Consider the following 21767-nt stretch of genomic DNA (forward strand, 5'->3'; position numbering starts at 1 on the left):
AGACTGACTCCCCTGAAAGGGTTTTGAAACCCTCAACTTACACACCCAGGGGGAGTTTAACAAAGATCCAGTTTCTACCTATATTACATTATTTCTACGGCCTCTCAGCGTACCAGGGATCCTTTTGGAAGGAAAGGACGGATGTTGATGCGCTCCAGGCAGCTGCGTCCTGCGCATGGCCACAGTAGCATTCTCAAAGTGGCGCCACCAAAAACATATAATCACCACACATTCACGTCCACGCATATTCTCTGGTACTTTCTGTCTTTTATTCAAGCCTGACGTACTCCACTGCTATGGAGCTCATCACCCGTGCTCCGATGACTTCACCTCAACGATGCGACCGCATAGTGCGCACTTTGCTTTTTTTATGGTCGGTAGATCTCTTTGATCTGCTTAGTTCAAAAGTAACTCACGAGGTGAAAAAGGTACACATTTTATAAGCATGCAGTATTTATATATTGGATACGATTCAGATCACCTTCAAAAATCCGTCCCACACCCAGGGCCGTTTCAAGGCATATTGGGGGTCAAGGCAAAGTAGGCACCCCCCACCCCCGTCTGACTGGGCTTTCCAGAAAGCGTTTGTGTTATACGTTCCGTGTCCACCACATAGGGTCCTTGTCCTCATCCTTGTTTGTCCACAATCCCCTTAAATATTCATGTCCTGGCCGAGTGGGCGGGGATAACCAGTCTTTCTATTTAGGGCTTCATTGTGGAGTTGTGTTTCACAATTTCTCTGGGCTCCTGTGTGATTTTGAGCCCCAACACAATTTCCTATGTTATACAAAGGCTCAAAGGACAGTTTACAATAGTAGCAAACACTCTTTCGAAGACTCCTTTAACGTATAAATCCTAATGGTTACTCTTCGATAATGGCAGGAAACTGTTCCAGGGAGCAGTTGCAAGAAATTAATTCATTAGCTGTTTGGCCACTTGATTTGCTTAGATAGTCTTTGATATCTTTCTTTAGCAAATAAGCAGGACCTTGCTACAGCAGCTCAAGAAGTCACGGGGGACCTTTAATGCCACTGGCAGTTTGTTGTTGGCATAAGAAATCCAGAAACTGCTTACTCATCCATTTCTTCTTTTAGAAATAGATCAGACTTCATTTTGGTGTTTCTGGAAGGATTTACGTAGCATTCTTCAGTTTACTCAGAGCCTCCTCGTCATCTCTTCAAGTCAGTCACGGCCTTTTGAGCACCTCTCGCCTGGCCCGGCTGACTCTGGGGTGTTCTCTCAAGAAGTGCTGGCTCGCTAACTACATGTAGCTCCCGATTTGCATTTCCCTCATTTCCAGTCATTGATTGGATGTTTCAGCACTTGAGAAATCGAACTACCTTGCTAAGGACACCAAAGAGCATGTCACTAATGTGGTGGTGGTGGGGGGGCTTCCCCTTTTCAAAGGGACCTGATTCTACAGCAGTTTTATCAGTGAAAACCTTTTATTTACCCATCTTTACTTCCTCTCTCTGTTCAGTCAGAGCTACCGCTTGCAGGCCAGGGAGATGCACCCCAGCTTGGCTCTGAATCCTTCCACCAACTACAACTCCCCCAAGTTTCGTTCCAGGAACCAGAGCTACATGCGGGCCGTCAGCACGCTCAGTCAGGCCAGCTGTGTGAGCCAGGTGAGCCAGGTGAGTGCAACATGGTGGTTTCTGGGACCAAAGATTACTTCAGATTACTCTGAATTAATTCCACTTAAGTCCGATGTGATTCCCCGTTTCTCCTTTAAAGTGTCAGATCTTGTTAAATAACATAAAGACAAACTTTTGGTTTTATTCCATTTGACCGATTGATTTGGTATGGGGAGAAAAATGTTTCTAAAGATCTGTGCGTGTGTGTCTACATTTGTGTGTGTGTGTATCTAGATTTGTGTGTTTGTAACTCTTGATTTGTAACTTGTGTTTACATTTTTGTGTGTAACTTCACTTCTTACACATACAAATCATTGAATACACAAATAAAATCACCTTACACACGAACAAAACTACATTACACACAGATCAGTTTACAAGTACAAAAATCCTTTTGACGCTATTTTCTCACCTGACTGATTTGTGCGTACATGGTGCGTTTGAATGCTGGGTGGAAGCTGGGAAATTTGAACTTCCTTTGGAATTAGTCTAAATTTGTGTTGACGGGACAAATATGTTTTTCTGTGGAAAAATATAGTATCTCAGGATCCTGTAGTTATAAAAGATAGACCTACATTTAATTTTTTATCATCTAAAAATGTTTTTTATACATACCGTATGTGTGTTTATGAGCCAATTAATGCTGCATTTAGTTTATTTATTTATTTATATATGTATTTTTTTAATTAATTTATTAATAAAAAAATTATTATTTAATTTATGAATTAAGCTTAGTTTGCTCCACTTCATCACAAAAGAACAAAGGCAATGGTTCAAACATTTTATGGCCACAATACTTTTAAATAATTGAGTTTTTCGGCTGCAAACAGTTTTTGAATATTTTCAGGCAGCATTTTTTTATTTGCTTTGTACATAAATAGTGCAGCCCTAAATTCAATCAAATCTTTGAACTTTAAGGTTTGTAATTTTATAATCAAGCTATTTGTGTGTTCATTATATCCCACATGACTGACCAACCTCACGGCTCGTTCTTGTAACGTACAAAGTGCATATAGGGTGGTTTTATAGATGTTTCTCCACACTTCAACACAGTAAGTTAGGTATGGTATTATCAGTGTGCAGTACTGTGTATACAACGCCTTTTGAATCACAAAATGTCTTACTTTCCCCAACACCCCAATACTCCGTGCTACCTTTCTTTTAACATATTTTATGCGAGGTTTCCAACATAATTTGTGGTCAAGGATTGCACCCAGAAATTTATTTTCGTACACTCTTTCTATAATAATGTCATTTATAGTTATTGGCATTTGTGTGTTTATTTTACGTTTTCCAAACAACATAACTTTAGTTTTGTTTAAGTTTAATGATTATCTAATCAAATCAAACCATAGTTTCAGTTTAGCCATTTCTGTTGTTACCAACTTACAAAGATCTTGCAAATTCTCTCCTGAAGCAAAAAAAAAGTATCATCTGCAAATAAAACACATTTTAATGCTCTGGAAACCTCACACAAATCATTAATATATAAAATAAATAGCTTTGGACCCAAAACTGACCCCTGTGGCACCCCACAATTGATACTAAGCAGTTCTGACTTATAAATATTTATTTAAACAAACTGATTTCTATTGGTTAAATAACTTCTAACCCAACTGAGAACAACTCCTAATACCATATTTTTGAAGTTTATTAATTAATACTGTATGATCAATTGTATCAAAGGCTTTTTTTAAATCTACAAATACTCCAGCTGCATGTTCCCTCTTACAGTGTCTATAGAACTAGTGATTTCTTCAACAGTTTCCATTAATGCCAGTGATGTAGATCTATTTGTTCTGAACCCATACTGACTATTTGATAACAGATTAAAATTTTCAATGAATTTGTCCAGTCTATTGACAAATAACTTTTCTAAAATATTTGAAATTTGTAATAATAGTAATCATCATCATCATCATCATAATAATGCATTGAACTTATATAGGGCTTTTCAGGACACTCAAAGACGCTTTCACACACTGACAGTGATGGTAAGCTACTTTGTAGCCACAGCTGCCCTGGGGCAGTCTGACAGAGGCGAGGCTGCCATTTGGCACCATCGGCCCCTCTGACCACCACCAACACAGGCAAGTTGGGTGAAGTGTCTTGCCCAAGGACACAACAGCAGAATACCTCTGGCGGGAGCTGGAATCGAACCCATGACCCTTCGATCATGAGGCAACCCGCTCTACCACCTGAGCTACTGCTGCCCAAATAATAATGAAACTGTTCTATAATTAGTGAACTGCTTATTGTCTCCCTCTTTGTATAATGGCCATTATTATTTTACATGAAATAAACCAGCTGTGAAGGACAGATTACAAATATAAGTCAGTGGCTGCACAATAACTCCTATAACCTTCTTTATCAAAGGCATGTCTATATGTGTAAGCTGCATGGTGGCGCAGTTGTTAGAACTGTTGCTTTGCAGCACAAAGGTTGCAGGTTCAAAACTCGGCTGCAGCCTTTCTGCGTGGAGTTGCGTGTTCTCCACATGCATGCGTGGGTTTCCTCCGAGTACTCCGGTTTCCCCCACTGATCACAACATGCCCTATAGGTTATAAATTGTAAGTCTTTGGATAAAAGTGTCTGCTAAATAAATAAACATAAACATGTCATTCCAGTCTGTAGATGTTTTGCTTTGACAACCACCAACTATTTCAATAACTTCCTGCTCTGTTACCGGTGTCAAAAACAGAGAAGCTGGGTTGATTTCTATTAAGTCCTCAGCTCCTCCCCCTCCCTCCTCTAACTGAGGAGTACAAATTGTTTCAGCCAGTTTTGGTCCCACATTTACGAAGTAATTATTAAACTCCTGTGCCACATCATTCATGTTGTGCATAATGACCTCATTTTCCATAAAATATGGTGGGTAATTTTAACTTTTGGAGCTATTCCTAATAATTTTATTTAAAACATTCCATATCCCCATAATATTATTTTTATAATTTTCTAATTGATTTTCATAATCATCTTTCTTACAGCTTCTCATCATATTAACTCATTTATTTTTATATGCTTTATATTTTCAGCTTCCTTTGTTCTATGTTTTATAAAATCCCTAAATAATGTATTCTTTTTCTGACACGCATTTTAGTCATCCATGCTTTCGCTCTACATTTATAATGTTCTTTATATTATAATGTTCTTTATATTATATAATTGGACCATATTTATTATACACTGATTTAAAGATGGGAAAAAAAGTTTCAAAATATCTGTGCGTGTGTGTCTACATTTGTGTGTGTGTGTGTGTGTGTGTGTGTGTGTGTGTGTGTAACTCTTGATTTGTAACCTGTGTTTACATTTTCGTGTGTAACTTCAGTTCTTACACATATAAATCATTGAATACACAAATAAAGTCACCTTGTACACATGGACAAAACTACATTACACACAGATCAGTTTACAAGTACAAAAATCCTTTTGAGGCTATTTTCTCACCTGACTGATTTGTGCGTACATGGTGCGTTTGAATGCTGGGAAATTTGAACTTCCTTTGGAATTAGTCTAAACTTGTGTTGACGGGACAAATATGTTTTTCTGTGGAAACATATAGTATCTCAGGATCCTGTAGTTATAAAAGATGGACCTACATTACATACAGGGTTAAATCATGACACGTCTCACCTTTATGTTATCATTGTTTTATTTGATGCACTCCACTTTGAACTGCACCAGTCCAGCCACTGCTGCATTTTAATAACTAGTATTAAAGGTGAATACACCAATATTTGCACAAGAATAATTTCTGTTTTAAACTCTCAGTGACACACTTTGCAGGGGGGGGTTGGCATTTAATTTTTCTTGGCGTCTGGAAAAATATCTCCTTTTGCCCCCTTTATTTGACTTTCTGCCCCCTTTATTTGACTAGTGCAGAGAGGAAACAACCCATAGAAACACTGATTTGATCTCATTTCAGAGAAAAATAGAACAGGTCAGATGCACCTAATAAATAAAATTACTAACACAAACTCAGGAATCTGTTTCTTTGCTTCATTGTTCTGGTGCTGAAAACATCACTAATGCGGATCAAAGGAGATACACAGATGAATGCATCTCTTATTTATTATTTGGAAATTAGTGGGTGTGGTTTACATCAATACATTATTTTAAATCTGTAATTGATATGGATTGATCAGAAGTTGCTATGTGTATTGTTTAGTTGAAAACTATTTACAGAGCAGCCTCAGAATTGAGATTAAATAGTTTTGATCGCAATAGTAAAGGAACTATTACGGAACAAGTTTTTCAATAAAATCAGAACATTAATATTTAAGTGCATGAATTAATGCATCTGAACTCATGCAGCAGGAACTAGGAAATATGAAATAACCATTTTATTTCAATTTGATTAAACTGATTTTTTTCCTAACGTTGTTGGCATTTTTCCCACACACAGTTAAACAAAACAATGTTGATAAAGGTGTGCGTGTGTGAGAGAGAGAGAGAGAGGGAGAGGGAGAGAGAGAGAGGGAGAGTTAAAATAATTTTTTTAAAAACCCGACCGGAGCGGAGGCAGTGACCGACTCAGCACGAGCCGTTTTCAGCTCTGTCTTGTCAAATGCACCACATACGTTACGATAAAAGTAACTCTAAATATTGAACTGAAAAATAGGTGAGCTGAAGAAAACCTAGGGAGTTCTGAAGAAACGTCAGCAACAGTGAAGCAAGCACAGAGAGATCCGTTACTGTCTGTGTGTGCGCATGGATGCCTGGGCCGAGCTGACTGAGCTCCCGAGTTTTATGTGTAGGGAGGGGCAGGCGCTCTATGTGACTGGCCAATCCCAGAGTGTGAAGACAGTCGGTTACCCAATGAGGATTTTCCTTCAGCACGATTACAGATATTTACGAGTTTTACTCGTTTCATGCTCTTATTCGTCAAAATGCTTTATCCGTACCGGACACGGCTCATCCTTAGCTGTAACCACCCTGCCCTGCCTCCTCCTCCTTGCTGCCTGCCGGCTGTGATCACAAGCAACAACAGAGTAGTTCCCCCTGCTTCTTCGGGAAACGGCGCAAAAAATTTAATACATAAATAAATAAATAAATAAATAAATAAAACTTGGGATCTTGTAGGCGTGGCGCTGGGATTTCAGCCGTGGCAGCTCGCCACGGCTATGCCTATGTAAGGGAAACACTGCCTCATGTAAACCCCTTATATCTCTATTAAGGTAGTGCGGCTCAGGGTTGCGAATGACCACAGTCACCAATTCTTGTGTCTTGCCCATGTATGTCTGATCTCTGAATTGTGTTTACTGAAACTCTAATTTCCTTCTGGGATTAATAAAGTATCTTTGATTTGATTGATTTGATTTGATATTTCTAAATATACCACTCTCACATCATCCTCGTGAACATTCATATCCTAAGGTCTGATGCTTGCAGAAAGCAAGAAAAACACTTTTTTATTATCTTGAATGATTAAAATGTTTAAATCCAATCTATTAATTTCTCCAGACTGACAGATGCTTAGGAGGGGAGACGGCGTGCTGACGGTTTGAGTTTCTTTCAGGTGAGTGAAGCCGAAGTGAACGGCCAGTTTGAGTCTGTGTGCGAGTCGGTGTTCAGCGAGGTGGAGTCCCAGGCCATGGAGGCTCTGGACCTGCCTGGCTGCTTCAGAACCCGGAGCCACAGCTACTTGCGAGCCATCCAGGCTGGGTACTCGCAGGACGACGACTGCATCCCGCCCATGGCGTCCACGGTCACCTCCACGATCAGGTCAACCACAGGTGAGCGCTGTTAGAGGTCAGAATCATCAGAACAATGCAGTAATGACATCTGCCTGGTGGAAACACCAAACTTTATGTGTGGGATGGCTGCAGAACAGTTAGTGCAAAGTAGCTTGCACCTCCTCTGCATGAGTCACGTTTTTGTGTTGGCATTTTTCATGGAGGCTTACACTTTAGCACTTGTGGGCGGTACCAGACACGGTCTTGGTCCAATCAGAAAGTAAAGCTATGAACCCTATTGAAAATCACAATTGCACTGAAACGAAAACCAAGTCAGAATAGGGACACAGCGTCTTCGTCCACCATACTTTGGATGTCTGACTTTCTGTATGGAGCTCCACGCCACATCACAGATTAGGACAGACGGGGCACTTAATCTACGAAGGGCATTTTTTAATTATAATCCGAGTTTAATCTGTGCAACAGGCACATTAAAATCAGAGCGTTGAAACATCTTGTCATTAAACTGTTTGCTTCTCAAGTTATTTTAAAACTCATTGTTGCTCACAGAGATCTAAACTGTCTTGAACTCAACACCGGATCGTCTAAAGCCACACTGGTAACAGAACTGGGACGCCAGTTCCAGACCCGACATGTGTCTGCCTCTGATTCTGGGCTTTGATCATAAGTTGTAAACTGCTGGTGGTGTAAACATTCCCGTGGGTGCTGGATTCACAGATGAAATCTCCAAAAAGACGAAGAGAAGAAGAAAAACAGCCTGGAAAGAGAAGCCTGGATGGACAATCCCTCCATAAGCTGGGTTCCCATAGGGAAAGTTAGAGGTCTGAACATCTGGAGATGTGCTTATTACCAAACTTTTATATATAATAAATGTTTGCTTACACTGCTTTCTCAACAACTTACCTACCCTTGACATGAATCAATTAGCGATTGAAATAAATTGGTCAAATTGGACTTCACAGTTTCAATAGGGTTCATGCTGTCCTTTCCTGGTTGAGTAGGAAATGTTTGGAAGCTTTGCTCATCTTTGCCTCTTTTCTCTGCACAAAATTAGCATTTTCTTTTCTCAGTCGAAACATAAGATTCTGCAAGGATTGAATTTAAAATAACAAATTTTCTGCAGAAACTGTCATTTTTTTCTAAGCTGCTCTTTGACATAAAATTTTTTTGGCTTTGTGCATTGAAAAGACATGAAGTATGCATTCCTCAAATTTGAGTTGAGAAGGCAGTGTAAGACCTTACATTAGATGAGTCAAAACAGGAGTGCTTTCTTCGTGTTTCGTAGGTTTTCTATACCATAACGAAAGCTCCAGAACAAAATAATGTCCTGATGAGCAAATTGGAACAATTTTCAAGATTTTAGCATCTGGATGCTGGATACTCCAGCTGTGATCTTGTTTTGACTCATGGCTTCCAGTGCATGATACGTTATTGTGCTGTAGCCATAAAACAAGCACATTCTCTCCAGTCGTTCACACCTGTGGCCTGATTACAGATGCATATCTACATTTGTCTTCCAGACAGAAATTATATGCAGGAAGATTCACGTTTGCCCGACCAGGAAAGTATTGATGAGGATTTGTCGGACACGGCTCCCCTGACTCACGATGATCTTGGCTGCCCCATCAGGAGAGACAGACTGTTCCACCAAGATCCAATGGGGGCTGCAGCAAAACCTCTGTCTGGGCCGCCTGTTTCTCCAAGCCTCTTCAGGTCACCGAGATCTAACGCCGCGGAGCGACCATTGCCAAAAGACATCCAGGCTAGCATCAAAGAGTCAGCCACTCTGGCTGCAGCTATCAGCATGCAGTGGAAGGAAGAAGTTTCAGCCATGCGTCGAGAGCTGGCAGAGCTCAGGAGGGACTTATGTACAGAGCTCCGTGCTTTCAACAGTAATTTCAACACTTTCACACAACATTACAACACATGGTCTCCCCAAGGTGGCGGCAAGGCGGCGGGCTCTAGTGCAAGCCTGGAAAAAGTGGCTGGAACTGGCTCAGGGACAGCAGCAAGAGCTGGGGCAGGCCTAGGGACCGCAGGACTCGGATCTCCTACCACAGAGAAAAGCTCTGGGGGAGCAAGAGAGAAAACAACCCTGGTATCTAAAGTATCAGTGGGAACTCAGGCGAGAAGCAAAGTCCTGGTCAGGCAAAGCACCGCAGATGCAGCGGTTAACTGTCCCGAAGAAAAGGGGGACAAGAAAAGTGTTCGCCGAGGTTTACCCAAACAGCTCTCCATGGACCCGAGCATCCTCGCATGTCCTCAGTCCATGTTTGTAGAGAGTGCCATTCCACTTTCTTTAGATCCATTACTTCCTGGTTCATCTAGATCATTCCAAAGAGAGACATTTGACTCAGCTGCTGTACCTTCTACACCTAAACCGGAGCCAGATCCGGTACCGCCAGTCAGAGCGCTTACAGCCCCGTCAGATCTTGTCACGCATGACCAAGAAACTACAGGAGATGCAGCTCCACTGCTGTCAGATAGAGCTCACCAAAGCCCTCGGGGGTCATCAACAGCAACAGAAGAAATGCTAATCACACCACAACTAATGGGTGTCATCCCATCTAATGAGTCCTGTTCTCAACAATCTTACCCTGATAACGTGAAATCCAAAGACCCAGAACTAATAGAAAGAGATAAGATCCAGCTACCACATCCAGTCCCAACAGTCACTGTGTCTCCGCCAGAGGAGCACGAGGATGGCATCGAATATTCAGAGCCTCCTGATTCTGTTGCTGATGATAAACCGCAACCTTTTCCCCAAGAGCCCACTGCCACGCCTCGGCCTATCTCAGGATTAGCAGGTTCAGAGTCAACAGAGAGGGGCTCAAAAGCAGCAAACCTGCCGACTGACTGTAAATCAGATTCTTTTACTCAACCATCAGTTTGCGATGTTCCTTCTCAACCGCGTAATATCGTGACATCGTGTGATTTACAGACATGTCCATCCATTGTGGTGTCAGAGTATCTTGATTCAGACTCACCTACGAGTCCCACAGACAGCGAAGCAGAGCTACTCCCAGTTATCCCAGTTCCTGATCATCCTTCGGAGTCTCCTCCAGAGCAAATCATAGCCATCTCAACCTTTGCTTCCGGGTCAGTAGAATCTCAACCAAACCCTGAACTCGAGCCCCAAGACTCAGAGTGGCCTCCTCTACCAGATCCACTGGACAACACCCCCATTTATCATTCTGATTTAGTCCATTTTGACTTAGTCATGCTGACTTCCTTGGATCAAGATGACCTTGACTCCGTTTTTATGGATCCTGAACCGGAGCCGTTTAATTTGAGTGCAGACTCTTCATTTAACACTGATGATTTGGAACCGCCCGCGTACCAGTCCGATTCACAGAGTCCCTCCACAGCAACCGTTGACCTCGACACAAAGTGCTTCATGGATCCATCAGCTGACTTGGAGTGTCCGGATCCATCTGTGGACGGTCCCTTATCTCACATGACTCATAATGTAGCCTCACAATTACACGAAGCCCTTTTTCCTCGAGTCATGGTCACAATATCCCCTCCCAGTTCTGTTTCTCCAGATTCATCCCTGGAAATCGACTTTGGACCAACAAGCCCAGTAGCAGATTCCGCTCAAGCTGACACAGAACCATCGTCCCCAGATTTCCAAGAGTTTATGCAGCCAGATGATATCGTTGCAGAGACACTGGCGACTGCTGGGCTTGTAGAAGAGGAGACCTGGAGCAGTAGATCCTCATTTGAGCAGGCTTTTCTGTGGCACCGGTGGCAGAGGAGGGGCAGGAGGAGAGACTTGGTCCAGAGGAGTGCCAGCGTGGAACTGTGGACTGGTCGATACGACTACAACAGCTCAGAAATCACATACGTGTCCCTCACTTTGTGAGCTTATACCTCATTCTCAGCAGATGAAATGTAGCTCTAGATAGGTTTATAGCTGATGGCTGGTAGCTGCTTGTGCAAAGGGGAGAGACGCAGATCTGGCCACAATTCCAGACGTTCCTCTACGCTACGTCCCTACGAAGAATGACTGCACTGGTGGCACTTCATGGATCACAGAAAACTAACTGCAAGGAATAACGCTTCAAGTGGAGACACTGACAACTTAAAAAAGGATGCGCCTCAGTGAGGCGGTTTCTATCGTTGTGAATCTTCTTCCAGGACTCTGAGTTTGAATGTTCTCCTTAAAACTCTCAACCAAACTAGTGATGAATGTTTTTGTACGGTTACATCAAAAACGTCTTCAGCCTCCATGATTAGAGACTCTTTTGAAGAGCTCTGTCCTAAACCGTTACGTGCAAAATGTTCTGCGACAAGATCTCGACAATCTGCTCAACGACGGCTGATAAACCTTTTACTCCTCGACGTGTCCCGAGTGAAGTGAATCTCGGTAGTTATCATATAACTATAAACACTGTTTACCGCATGAGCTGTTGGATCTGCAGTCTCAGAGAAAAGAGAGGAGGTGATGCTGTGAAATGGCCTTTGCACATTATTAGAAATAGATTGGATACTGTCATGCGACAGCTGTGGCAAATGAGGGTTTTGAGCTAATTATGGGGTTCGGTAAATAGCTTAGAAACATGTAGAAGCTGCAAATTGACTTAAATCAAGTAAGATTTTGTTCAAATATTCATAAAAACTGAATATTTATTTCTTAATTTGTCAGAAAGTAGAAAACGATCAGTAAGTGTAGCATGTGCAAAAGATTAGTTAGTGGTTTATTTCTAAAATCTGTAAATTTTATTTTCTTAATTTACTGGATTTTTTTGGGACCTAAATATGGTTTTGCACAGGAGTGTCCATTTTATTTTTCATGAAATTCCAAAATAAAATAGCAAACAAGTAAAGTTAAGATATGTAGCCTCTGAATGCACAACGTCACCACATATTTTTGCTGGACCATAAGTATATATTTGTTTATTCAACATGCTGAATCAGTGGTGTATATAACCTATATATATATATATATAAATGATTTTGTTCATCTCATTATGTAACTACAGACAGAACAGGCATTGTTTAAAGGTGATTATGTATTTTTTTATTTACCTTAATGCTCAGTAATCAAAGACTGGGAATGTAAACCAAACAGGCAGATGTGTAACGACTTGCTGATTCTTGTTTCATCCTAGAAAAAAATAATTGCACCGCTGTGTGGCCATTTTTAAAACATGTGACAGTGAATGATGAAACAGTTGTAATGGTGCATGACTGATGGCCTCGATGTTTTGTGCATTTCATCTACTGTGCCTCATTGTTCCGTCTGTGGTTTTGTTTTGATGTTCAGCACAATGAAAGGTGTCGTCGTGCAGCCAGAAACGAACATTATGATCTCTGCGCTATCTTCCTGTTTAATGGACTCTACACGGGATCGCCCACACAAGGCCACGCTTTAATGAAGTGCAATGGAACAATATAAATTATTAAGCAGTACATCAGTGAGCTACCAGAGGAAAATTTCCCCGTGCGTTGTCTTGAATTAAATATGTGCAGAGCACTTTATGAGAAATCGTTTCAAAAGTATGGGAAGAGAACTGTTTTTTCCTTTTCTACTATGTTTATTTCACCCGCAGACATAAAGTGCACACTTAAGAGCGTTTTTGCCGTTTTAGTCTTCCTTTACAAGAATGTTCTCTGACAGTAGCAGACGGTTGAAGTTGCTGTTGAGTTGTAACATCGGATTTAGCCCTGAAGCGCGTTACATGGCTATTAAAACTGATGATTCGTTTATTTTTGTTTGTCATGACATGATGTGTTGTGTTATATCAATAAAAAGCAAACAAACACTTTGGTGTTTTACGAATTCAAATCCTTCAGCTTTTTGTAAAGTGACATGTCTGTGAATATCCGTGAAGAATCATTGAAACCATAGTGTGTGTATTTACTTGTCAACTCACTGTGTGTGACTCGTCGTTGCTTGTCATCTAGAATCTTCTGGCGCTGGTCTGGAACTGGCAACAGCCATGAAACTCACAGAGCAGTAGTGACATAGCAACTTTTTGCTTAGAAAAAGAAGCTGCAGTACCCAAATTTGACCACATGATGTCATTCTTACTTAATTCTTACATATTGCACCTTTAACGTTTGGTTTGAGGTGTTTAATTTGCCTTTGGTTTTCTCCAAATGTAGATGTGTGAGTTACGACCAATCATGGACAGCTTTGGTTTTTAGACAAAAAAGCTTTCTTTGGCCCACCTTTTCAAAAAGTATGCAGTGATTGTGTCATTCAAATATATTTAATTTAAAATGCACGGTCGACCTTGTGGAGTCTGAAAAAAACCGTTTCATCTACTTTTAGATTCTCAAACTTTCCAGTAGTTTGTTCTGCTGACAAAAATGTTTGACTTCTTCCACATTAACACGTGAAAAGGCTTTTGTGTTGTTTTAGGCGGGTGGAAAAGCTAAATGTGCATCAGAAAGGGATGAGTGCATGAAAGAGTAACACAAGTAATGAACTGTTTATTATTCCTTCTGCATCTTGTGGTCTTTGTTTCAGGAACTGACGTTTTAACGTTAGGTGTTCCTTAAAAACATAGGATTTCATACACGGGTTTTAGACTTGCACTTAGTTTGAAATGTAAAATCCTCATTGCCTGCACGGTCTCGTTGATTCTGATGGGAGTGTGTTGTGTTTTCTGTGTGATGATATCAGATTGTGCTATGTGTGCGGGCAAACGTGCCCACTCGTCTGAACATCACCCCAACTCCCTTGTTTTCAGGGATCCAGTTTTGCCTCCCCTTCAGCTGCAGCACAGATTGGAAGCCCCAGGAAACCCCAGGTAAACCACCACCTGGGGGTGTTATTTTCAGAGTTGTCGTTTGTTGAGACATGAGCTGTTCTGTGGTGAGACGCTGTTGAAAGTGTGAAGAGTGTGGAAAGTTTCACTGCCGTTGTCGGTACAAGATCTGCTCGGGTGCAAAATCGGCTCGGGGTCCGTCGACTGCCGATGACGTCTAAGTAGTTGATTGGCTGAACATGAACCTTACGGAATTACGCAATCACGTTGCATTGGTCCAGGCAAATCTTTCTGTTGGAAAGATGGACAACTTTTACAAAGAAATCCATCATTACCTCTTTAAAAATACACTTTTAGCATAGAGCTGCATGTATATTAGGGCTGAACGATTAACTGCATGTGCAATTGAATTGCGATGTGACAAAAGGAGATTTTCTAATCGCAAAGGCTGCAATTTGGCAGCGAGTGGTTAGCGCAATGCTAATATACATGGAAAAACCCATAGGAATGTTAATGCTAATATTGCCGATTACATTATTACAAATTATGAATTAGAAACGTGCCAAATTATTACATTGGGAGTCTAATAGAAAGTAAAACTACCATCAATCAAATAAGTACAGACAGGTATTTTAGTAAAGCCAGAAAACTTTTAACTCCAGAGTTTTGGCTAGCAGCTATGAGCGTAAATATACGCATGGACAAGACGTTAAAAACTCTAAACACAAAATACTTCAATAAACGGGACACACTTCTTTCCTGCAAATACAATTTCACAGGTGTTGCTAATACCTATGATCCTTCAAGGGATGTGCTCAAAGAGGAGTTCAACATTATGAATAAAATATAGTGTTTTACTTTACAAATACCATTATAAACACAAACTTACGTCTTAAGAAACATTATTTTAATAACGAAACTGCTAAATTCTTTCCAACAGTATAGATGTGTAGTTTATTTTGTCCGAGTGGGTTTGCCGTACTTTGACGTCATCGGCAGTCGAAGGACCCCGAGCCGATCTTGCACCCGAGCCGATCCTGTACCGACACCGTTCCTCCTCAAAGCTAAAGAATGCAAAAAGAGAGACGTGACATCAGCTAAAAAAGACAGATCTGAGCACATTCATTCATTCATTCACTCATTCATTCATTCATCAATGAGGTATTAGTTTTGGAAGTTTCTGTATTTTGTTCTTTACAAAAAGCAGCCTTTTCAGCCAGCCCTCGTCTCGACACGTGTAATTGTTCAGAGTGCTTTCTCCGCCGTGGCTCGGCATATTTATGATTGCGTCGTTTTCTGAAGCCTCCATTCTAACTTCTGCAATATCAGTCAGGAACACGCTGACGCACCTCCCATCATTCAGTTCCCCAGTGATCCGTCCACTTGACAGGAGGCCAGTCTGTTTTCATGAAGGCTGAGGTGAAGAGCACAGTGACACACATCTCACCGGTGACAGACACTTTTCGGTGTGCTGCTCAAAGATGGGGAGGGTGTCTCCATTAGTGGGCTCGGAGGCTATTATTTAAACACAGACTCGACTCTGTGACTTTCTTGAACAATAAAACAGCGCCTGACTCATTATATGCAAGTGGAGGCCTGCCCTTGGTCCACAATTCACAAGGAACTGGCCGTGAAATTATATAAGCTGTCTTTTGTCGCAAACACCACTTTTGTACTCATGATTCATTGCAGGATTCAATATTTTCAAACTTCTGAATCCCCCACAGGGTTGGTTAAGTAAGTTTGAGTAATGACTCACTCCATCTGCGTCTTGTTATCAGTTGTTTGATTATTTTTGCGTTTAGTTTCCTGCCTGTTTTTGTCTGCGAGGCTCATGATAGCGGAGTCCACCATCCATCTTCCCCTCACTTTGCCTTTCTCCATCCAGGTCATTTACATATCTCTAAAAGCTATGTGCAAAATAAACTGCTGAGTTTCTTTTGCAATGACAAATTTCATTGGGGGGGGGGGACTCCAAACATCCTGACACTCATCTACCAGCACCACCGCTGCAGTCCAGGCAGATACAAAGGTCCTAACAGAGGCGGAGCAGTGGCTTGGTGATTTGAGTTCAATTATGTGAGCCCACAAGGGTTGCCAAGTCAGTGTCTCCTAAAAGCAGCAGCGTTGTGGAAACCAGTAACAGGAGCGACCCAGAAGTTACTTCTTGTGAAGCTACGGCATATTTTTGTTTTACTCCACGTCAGGAGTAGACTAGGACCAAAATTCGGCCCTGGCATTTTTACAAATCATTGGCCCTCCCTATTGGGAGAGCGGTGGGGGGTATTCCCGCCCGCGGACTCATCTCTAGGCCGAATGTGAGATCTAATATGGACTGGGACCGTTAAATTACAAGCAGGGCCAGGCCGCTGCAACCGGGAACCCTGGCCTTCCAGATCAGCTCTTTCTCCACGGACGGAGATCAGCGGAACATTAGCTACATGCTAACACAGTAAAACAACTCCTACGTCATCGCTCTACAGCGTTTTTCTTGCTAAAAATGCCTAGAAAAACTCTGTTAGCTTCGGGTTACCATGCAGCTAATGTTCTGCAGATCACCAACTGTGGAGTAGTGTCGGCCCAATGGGCAAGCAGCCCACTTGGCTAAGCGGCCCACCGGGACAGTGCCATAACGCCAGATAGGCCAGTCCACCCCTGCTCTATGTTAAGTAAGACTAGAGGCTAACGTTGAGCTAACAATGCTAGCCGGTAATTAGAAACAAATACTTTTTTCAGTTACCAGCAACCTGATATTACAGTGAAATATATTTATCTACTTAACAACTTACTCATCATGTAAAATCTTCTGGCGCTGATCCGTGACTGGCAGCAGCCATGACACCCACAAAGGGGAGGGGCTAAGAGCAGTACTCAGATGTGACCACAAGGTGTCGTTATTTTATGCACTTTTAAATATCTCCCTTTTGAAATGTTTTTTTACTAAATGTACAGGATTTATTTTATTATAATCATAAAATAATCAGTTGACTTCTGACGTGGTCTTACCTGTGGGTGGGTTTATCGTCTTGATCTGTCGTCATAAAGGCTTCGTTTTAGTTTTGATGGATAGCGATCTCTTTATATGTCCTTTTGAAAGCATCCTTCTTGTTTTTGTGAAGAGACAGTTTCACTCTATTAACTATTAGAATATTTTCTATCTGAAGGTTTTTTATGGGAGCTTTTAAAGACTTGTCCACAAATTTAGACCTTAAATCTGAAAACAGAGTCTACAGAGATCCCCACCAGAGCTGCTCGTCATTAAAATGTTGGGACGAGGACCTGCTGCTAAACTTAAATGTGTGTTTGGGTTTGGCGCTTTGACTTTGTCAGATTCTGATTTCTGTAGCTCAGTTTTCTCACCTTTTCCACGTTTCATGCATCCAGTCATGCTTCATCCTCAAACCTTTGTGCTCTTTGTGGTTGCTGTTTATGACTTTGTCCTTGATTGTGAAGACGTTAGTTTATGATTGCCCCTCATGACCCACCTGTCTTCTCTTTTTCATATTTATTAAATTTTGGACTATAAATCTGCATTTGTTTTAGATTTTTTGTTGAGTACTAGTCCTAAATCTGTTCATGCACAAGCCAACATTAATGCATGACCTTTGACACTGCTGTAGAATAAACAGTGCATACATAGTGTTTCCTGGGTTTTAAAGGGTGGCAGTAAAAAGTATTATATCCCAGACAGTTTTGTTTTTGTTGTCTGCTGGAGGCTTTATTTGGACCAAGGGACCGAGTGGACGTGGTCTAGCTGTGTTCCTCCTAATGCTAAGTAATACTGTCACTGCAGAGATGGGTAGGAGAGTTATGGCTGCCCTTTGCATGACTCGCTGGCTAATAATGACTCTATTTTGGTCCTCTTGCTGAGTCATGCCCCCAGAACGGGTCATAGTTTTCCTCCTTTGATCTATTCACGCTTTGATTTATCCCTTTATTATTTTTTTGTGCACAAAAAACACTCAAGTCTGCTTTTTTTTTTCCTATTTCCTTTTTTCCATGTTTGCATTTTGGGTTTCAGTATTTCTTCTTTTTTCCAGGTTTGCATGGATCAAATGTGTAAACAGAAAGCCCCGTGACTCATTCACAGCTCAGAGCAGAACGCTCCTCACACACCCAGCTTTATTTAGAAACACAACCAATATGTGAGTGAACACCGTGTTGAAGGAAAGCCTTGGGTTTATTTTTTTACTATGGGATTAAGTCAATTTTAAAGATGCAAAACAAAACAAAAATAGAAGAAAATCCTTTGTTTTGAACAGCATGTTCTGTAATTGTTGCGCTCCTGCAACAGCATAATTAGCTTTAATTTACAGCTTGTCTGGAGCCCATTAGACATTAAAAAGCAGGATTTCAGAGATTTGGAGTTCTGCACGAGGACAACATTTAGCACAATTAATCAATTAGCTAAGAAAGCTGAAAGGCTTCATCTTAACCTAAAGTGAATGGCTTTTCCTTCCTCCCAGCTTTGTCTTTTAGCTCAGAGTTATTTGGCACATCCCCACCTTTAGATGATTCAGCTAAAGCCTTACAAGGATGAGGAGATGCGTCGGAGCCCACGAGGTGTTTGTGACCTGCTCGTCTCTCTGTGGATTAAGTCCATCCTCTCATTTGCACTTGAAAGAAAGCAATTCCTCTGCTTTCTGCCACAAAGTGAACAGAGTAGGAAGTTGTCAGCTTTTCTTGAGTCGCGTCGTCCACACATGTGCGAAGTTTAATACCTCGTTGCTTTTCACCCATGTCCCATGGGTGTCTCACACCTCAAAGGTTGTCTTTTGTCTCCAGCTCTGTCAACGGGTTCTTTAATCATCTGAGACCTAGAGATGAAAGTACAATAAAGATCTTTACTGTCCTTTTTAAAACTCAACTAAAAGTTTTGATTTGTAAAATCCAACCCTAATCCAAATTAAACAAAATAAAGAATTTTCATGTTCAGTTCACTGAAGCATAAAGTTTTTACTTCTTTTTTGCACAAATACTAAAAATGTTATTTAAAAATTGTACGTGTTGCAAAATTAACAGATATCTGAAAAACGGATTTTCTACCTAAAACAAAAAACTGTTATGTTTCTGTTCAGCATAGAGTCGTAGAGCGCTGTACAATGTGAACTTTCTGCTTCAAGAATCACTGAAACCAGTTTGAAAGCAATAGCTACTCTTTAGTCAGACTACTTTGCCTAGTGACATAAACGCAGTGTGCCCTTCTGTTTGCAGCTTTAGTTTATGTTCTGTTTGGAGTCTGGTTCGGTTCTTGTTGGAGGATGTTTAGGTGACTGAGGTATACGATTTCTGTCGTTTGTGAGGTTCACTTCACTTTGAAGTTGGTTCTGGAAATTTAGACCATACCATTAGCTCAGCGGAGCTGCGTGATTGCTTGTGTGTGTATGTCACAAGCCAGTGGTGTACCGTTTTCTGCAACCATCAAGTTCTGTTTTTCTTTTTTGTGGTTTTATTTGGTTTGTTTTTTCAAAATGTGGCTTGTGTGCACAGCTTTGAAAAAACACTGCAGCTATAAAGCTGCTATAAGGAATCTATAGGGCAGGCTGGGTTTTGAAGGCAAACACGCTCACAGAACACACCAGTTCCCTGAGATGCTTCTGGCAGAACCAGAAACCCGTGTTGCCAGAGGAAACAAGATGGCGCAAAACACCATTTGTCATTCTCTAGGTCCAAACTTCTTTTGCTGTCCGTGACTTCAAATGGCGTTTTTCTTTTTATGACTCTGGTAGTTTGTCCTAAAGTGGAAGTGGTAGTAGCCGGCTGTTTCTCCTCCTCTGGTATTATTGAGCGGACAAGCTCTCACACCTGTTGTTAAATACACGAGTGCATATTGAATGTGTAACGTTATGGAAGTGGTTACGCTTATTAAATGATCAATACGATGTGATATTCCATATAAATATGAATTATCAATCAGATTTAATATTACCTCAGGTTCTTTGGACTATTCAGGAAACACACACTTGAACGTGAACTTCCAGCTCTTGGAGAGTACAGGCGCTTTTTTTTTCTCCTCTCCTCCCTCCTCATCCCAAGGCTCTTCGACCTGTCTTTGTGTGCACTGCATTTTCTGCATTTTTTCTGGAAATTGGAAATGATTAAAAATGGATCTGGTCAGTTGGTCTCTCAACGCAATTGACAAAAAGTTTTTCAACGATGAGAACAGGAGAAGGGGCTCCAGGATGCCCCTCTGGGACAGAGCCAGCTGGGTATATCATGGACTCCTGGAAACAGTGGAACCTGATCTGCCTCTCTCAACTGTCTGTAGAGGATTCTGAAGATGTCTGGATATTCGTCGTTTTGATGTCGGGATTCCTGCTGTTTGGCCTGAGCGGTTACCTGGCTTACTGGAAAATCAACGAGCTTTCGAGGAATATTGGCTCAATCCTGGAGCTCAGGGATGGATTGCATCCCGCTGTGAACGCACAGACTCATATAATTGTCGAGATGAGTTGTAAGCCGGAACTTTGGCTGAGATTCAGACTCTGGCACAGAAGGTTGATGCCATCAAGGATAGAGTTGACGGATCAGCACGGATTGGGATAGATTAATTACGCCATTATTGGATTTAAAGGGGTTGTAGACCAACAGAACTCTAAGGCAGAATAAATTATCTCTGTCTGTGTCCAAAACAATTCTTATCTGAATCTGGTGCCCTTGGAGCCTGTGAGGCTGAAGTGTAAACTCCCCTCAGAAGAAATGTGGAATGCTGCCGTCGCTATGGAAACCCTTTCTCCCTATCCCAGCCTGGGCGGGACTGTGACCGGTGAAGGCCGTGAAACCATATCTAGGAGTCACTGTGCCCTCTAACCCATTATCTCCCTCCCCTGTCCAAACGGAGGTGATGAGCGCTGCTCCATGCGGCTGCATGAGTGAGGAGAGTCCCAACTCTACCTCCCCACCTAGTGGACACTTATGTTGTGTAATGTCTGAAGTCTGTTGCATATCTGTCTGAGTTGTTTTTTTGCATAGCAAAGCTATCCTGTCTGTTGAGGGTAACTCTGAAGTGCCTTTTCTCCCCTCCCCCTGACTCTATCCTCATATAAACCCTCTTGATTTATTACGGTAGCGCGACTCGGGTTGCGAATGACCACAGTCACCAACTCTTGTCGTGTGTCTATGTATGTATGTCTGATCTCAGAATTGTGTGTACTGAAACTCTAATTTCCCTCTGGGATTAACAAAGTAATTTTGAATTGAATCAAATTGAATTGATATTAATTCAAAGAGAGTCAAGATGAATTTAATTCTATATTTCTAAACTAATGATGACACAGAACAAATTATGGTGAATGATGGTTGGACAAGATAACGGAGAAGAAGCTGTTATGTAGCAAAACCTTATTAAGTATCTGCGAGATCTTGTGATGTCTGGGTTGTAAAATCAGTCTGACTGTATGGTTTAACAAGCTGACAATCGTTCATAAAGCCATCTTACGCCAGTGTGCCGATCTACGATACCCTTGTGTGACGGCAACTCTCGGCCGTCCGGAGGAAAGCCAGCCAGATTGAAGACGTGGCTCCTGGAATCTCAAAGAGTCGCAGCTCCCTTTGAATTCAATTATCACCGGCCATAAGATGCCACCAGGGTCTGCTAGTTAGACGTTCCACGGCTGATGCATTGTAGCATCTGATACCACTTGCAAGTGTTGCAAAGGGGCTTTGACCTTGAGTCAAAAGAGAAGATGGTTCCAAGTGCTTTGCTCACCCGGTCG

The 21767-nt window shown here is 41.6% G+C and overlaps 1 protein-coding gene across 10 annotated transcripts in view; it reads left to right on the forward strand.

Annotated features, from left to right (window-relative positions):
* dlgap2a (discs, large (Drosophila) homolog-associated protein 2a) overlaps window positions 1-21767 on the forward strand; it is a 212281-nt gene that overhangs the window by 174052 nt on the left and 16462 nt on the right. For 3 of the 10 annotated variants that reach the window (XM_054742138.2, XM_054742140.2, XM_054742142.2), the window contains 3 exons: window positions 1481-1637; window positions 7156-7372; window positions 8854-14078. In XM_054742138.2, the coding sequence (XP_054598113.2) occupies window positions 1481-1637; window positions 7156-7372; window positions 8854-11198 (2719 nt within the window). In that variant the 3' untranslated portion in view covers window positions 11199-14078. Of the gene's footprint in view, window positions 1-1480; window positions 1638-7155; window positions 7373-8853; window positions 14095-21767 lie in introns of those variants that run through there. The other 7 variants (XM_054742143.2, XM_054742144.2, XM_054742139.2 and 4 more) reach the window with 5 other exon arrangements.

The sequence above is a fragment of the Nothobranchius furzeri genome, chromosome 18, assembly GCF_043380555.1.
Source record: "Nothobranchius furzeri strain GRZ-AD chromosome 18, NfurGRZ-RIMD1, whole genome shotgun sequence".
NCBI lineage: Eukaryota > Metazoa > Chordata > Actinopteri > Cyprinodontiformes > Nothobranchiidae > Nothobranchius > Nothobranchius furzeri.